Raw genomic sequence first — 4,136 nt, forward strand, 5'->3', positions numbered from 1 at the left:
GAAATATGTCATTGATCTAAATATAAGAGCTAAAACACAAAAATTCTGGGAAAGTTAAAAGCCAGTCTTTGGAGTCTTGTGCTGACAAATATTTTTTAAATAGGACACAAAAGCACAAATCAATCGCACATCTTTGCAGAAAATTCTGCTGGACAGGAATTTCTTATATTAGGCATCAATAAAAAATACTCCCTGCACAAGTCCATCCTGCCACTTGTTTTTGTATAGTATGTGAGCTAAAAGTATTTACATTGAACAAATGCAAATAAGAAATAATATTTTTGAAACAAACATTTTATGGGAAATTTCCATTTGTTTCTATAAAAATTGGAACATATCAATCCTCATTCATTTACAGATTGTTTATGACTGCTTTCATGCTACAATAGCAGATGTCAAAAATTGCAACAGAAACCACATGGCCGGAAAAGTCTAAAATATTTACTATCTGGCCCATTACAGAAAGTTTGCCAACTCCTGTCTCAGACTATTATCTCCAGCTAGACAAATGGATCCAGCCTGTGACAGAAGAACACATATATCTGATTTGTAAAGAGGGTAGAATTGGCCACACACTGTTGCATTTTTCTGTACTGGGCTATTCCATAAAGAAGGGATTCAATGGGTAATTCCCTTGGGCTCTGGCTTCTCAGGGCTCAAAAGACACCAGACACAGCATGAGTTGCCCTGCATGGGGGTGAATGAAGAAGCTCATCAAATACAGCATTTCCCCTCCAGCAGGTCACCAAAGCTGATGCAGTGAACTGGGGAGACTGGCAACTCCTGCCTGATTCTTCAGTATATTTCTCATTTTATTAGTTATAGGAGAAGAAGTAAGTTTCATTACTATTACCCTCAGACCCTAATTTTGAGAAACAGAAATCTTCTCTTGTTACCTCCTGTGTTTGTGAAAACAGAGTGCATTGAAGTCTTTTTTCTTGTACTAAATCAGTGACCATTAGGGTAAGCTGCATAATCTCTCAGTCAATTATCAATTCTGTCTTCTTCAAAAGATGACATTAGTAATTGCAACCTTATCAATCTCATTGCTTTTTCCCCTAGAAAATACAAGTTTCAGTTATATTACTTTTTATTTCACTAATAATATGTATTCGTTTTAACTGGAAAAAGTAGGTTTGAGATGGCAACTGGAGTGTCTGGATAAATACAGAAACCATGTGATAGAACGCATTGTAAAACCACTGAGACAAAAATTGGTCTCAAGGTTCCAGAGGTAGGAGAAACTCAGAGAGCTAAGCTAACATTGACACTCAATTTTTGGCTGTCTTTGCATTACGTCCAATTCTGAATCATGACAACAGGTGTTATGTCATTATGACTGCCTATGGGAGAGGAATGAATATTTCTTTAAAGAATATAAACTTCCTTTGCAATTCTGCAATTTCTTATATATAACATCTGGTATTTAACCAAAATTTATCAGGCATTTCAAAGATACAACTAAGTTATCACAAGAAGAAAAGTGGGGAGAGGGAATGGCAATAAAAACAGACTTGTATTAGGAAACTTTTCCTGCCTAGTTTTATAAGACTGGTATAATCTTAATATCAAAAATATTGAAAATTCTGGGAAAGAAAATTATAAACTAAATCTCTTGTGAATGTAAACACTGAAGTACTAAACAATATGAAGAAGGTCAGTTCATCTTTATGTGCATACTTATTTTTATTTAGTGAGGAATGTAAGTCAAATATATATAATCTGATGTTGAATGGATATTTGTCCCCTTCAAATCTCATTGTGATTCTCAATGTTGTAGGTGGGGTCTGGTGGGAGGTATTTAGGACATGGGGATGAATTCTTCATAAGTGGCTTAAAGCACTTCCCATAATAATAAGTGAGTCCATATTCTGTTAGTTCACACACAAGCTGGTTGTTTAAAGTCACTTCTACCCCTTTTTCCCTTACACCCTCTCTTGCCATTTGACACGCTTGCTTCCCCTTCACCTTCTTCCATGATTGAAAGCTACCTGAAGTCCTCACTAGGAGGAGATGCCTGCTTCCATTATGCCTCTTGTACAGCCTGCAGAACCATGAGCCAAAATAAAACTCTTTTTAAATAAATTACCCAGCCAAAGATATTCCCTTATAGCAATGGAAATGGACTAACACACAATTGTATAAATAGATGCCCAGAATTGATTGATAAGATTTTATACACAATGGTGACATATATATATGACAGCAAACTTCTCTAATCTTATTAAAAAAAAACTACCAAAATCTACTTCAAGCATCATTCTCAATATTGAAATGGAAAACTTCCACTGCTTCCTGCAGATTAGAAATGAGAAACAAGGATCCCCACTGTCACCAATTCTATTCAACACTCTCCTAGAAATTCTAGCCAATGCAATAATGAATGCAATAAAAAGACATTAAGCCCATGAGAAATGGAAAATAAGAAATAAAACAATATTAATCCAGATACATATAATGTACACAGAAATTACAATGAATCCAGAAATAAATTATGAACAGTGATTCATAAAATTAGCAAAGTTGACAGATTAACATCATCAGAATGATAAAAACTAATTATGTTCCACAACAAGAATATTAATTCTCTAGGGAAAACCAAAGACTTGAAAGCCATGACAACAAAATCACAACATTCCTGGGAAAATAAAAGAAACCCCAAATAAATTGGAAGCATAATTATATTGAGGAATAGAAAGACTCAACGTGTCAAGATTCAGTTCTTTCCAAACTGACTTACAAATTTAATGTCACCCTGACAGAAATTCCAGCCCAATGATTTGGGAAATTGACAAACTAATACCTTTAAAATGTATTTGGAAATATAAGCACCTAAGAGTAGCCAACCCAATCTTGAAGAAAGAAAATAAATCTGGAAAACACACACTGCCAGACACAAGGACCTGTTACAAAACTCTGTAGCCCCAAACTGGAAACAACACAAAGTCCCATTAAACTGCCATACATATGAGTTATGCACTTCTCTCGCCGGGTGATGGTAGAGGATAAGAATGATACTATGAATTTGGGGACTTCAAAAACATGAAGTTGCAGTGTAGGAGAAACAAACTTACCTTGGGAATGAGATAGTTTCTGAATTTAACGTCACAGGTCACTGCATGGGGCAGGCTGGTGGGGAGGAGGTCAATGTATCTCTGGACCTCATGCACCACAGCATCTGTGTAAGGCATGTGGCTCCTGTCCTGCATGCAGGGGCTCCGGTTTCTGCCAATCACACGTTCAATCTCTTCCTGGACTTTAGCTGACAAGACACAAGTAAAAACTGATGGAAAAGGAGAAAAATGGCACATTTGTTGTAGCAATTCAAGGGTACATGAATCATGATGAAGGTATCCAAACCTCATTATAAATTTAAATTATAGTGATAGAAGTATATGCAACCTTAAAGAGAGGACTGTTACAGATGCACAAATGTGCAACTGCTATAAAGTAGGCATTAAGAAAAATCTGTACAAATGTAAGCAGAGAAAATTATCTTCAATAAAGGAAGGCAGGAAGAAATGAAAGAAGGAAGAGATGTCCACAAAACAACCAGAAAACAAATAGCAAAAGGGCAGGGGTAAGTCCTTACTTGTCAATAATAACACTGAATGTAAATGGACTAAAATCTCCAATCAAAAGACATACTGACTGGATGGAAAAACAAGACCTATTAACTTGTCACCTAAAAGAAACACACTTCACTTATAAAGACACACGTAGGCTGAAAATAAAGGAATAGAATGAGACAGTACCTGCCAATGGAAATGAACAAAGGAGCAGGAGTTACTATATTTAAAACAGACAAAGCAGATTTCAAAACAAAACCTATAAGAAGAGAAAAAGAAGATCACTATTGGTAATAAAGTGGTCACCTCGGCAAGAAGATGGAACAATCTTATATATATATGCAACCAACAATGGAGCACCCAGATATATAAAAGAACTATAATTAGAACTAGAGAGAGATAGACCACAATACAATAATAGCTAGAGACTTCAACACCCCACTTTCAGCATTGGACAGGGCATCCAGAGAGAAAATCAACAAGAAAACATTGAACTTCATCTGCCCTATAGACCAAATGGGTCTAATAGATATTTGCAGAATATTTTATCCAACTGCTACAGAATAC

The 4,136-nt window shown here is 35.8% G+C and overlaps 1 protein-coding gene across 1 annotated transcript in view; it reads right to left on the reverse strand.

The window, feature by feature from the left end:
- Window positions 1-4,136, reverse strand: part of LOC105535382 (cytochrome P450 2C9-like) — a 79,723-nt gene that overhangs the window by 32,161 nt on the left and 43,426 nt on the right. Inside the window, exon 6 of the mRNA XM_011974451.1 lies at window positions 3,075-3,262. Within this exon, the coding sequence (XP_011829841.1) occupies window positions 3,075-3,262 (188 nt within the window). The remainder of the gene's footprint in view (window positions 1-3,074; window positions 3,263-4,136) is intronic.

The sequence above is a fragment of the Mandrillus leucophaeus genome, unplaced genomic scaffold, assembly GCF_000951045.1.
Source record: "Mandrillus leucophaeus isolate KB7577 unplaced genomic scaffold, Mleu.le_1.0 Scaffold1452, whole genome shotgun sequence".
In the NCBI taxonomy this organism is placed as follows: domain Eukaryota; kingdom Metazoa; phylum Chordata; class Mammalia; order Primates; family Cercopithecidae; genus Mandrillus; species Mandrillus leucophaeus.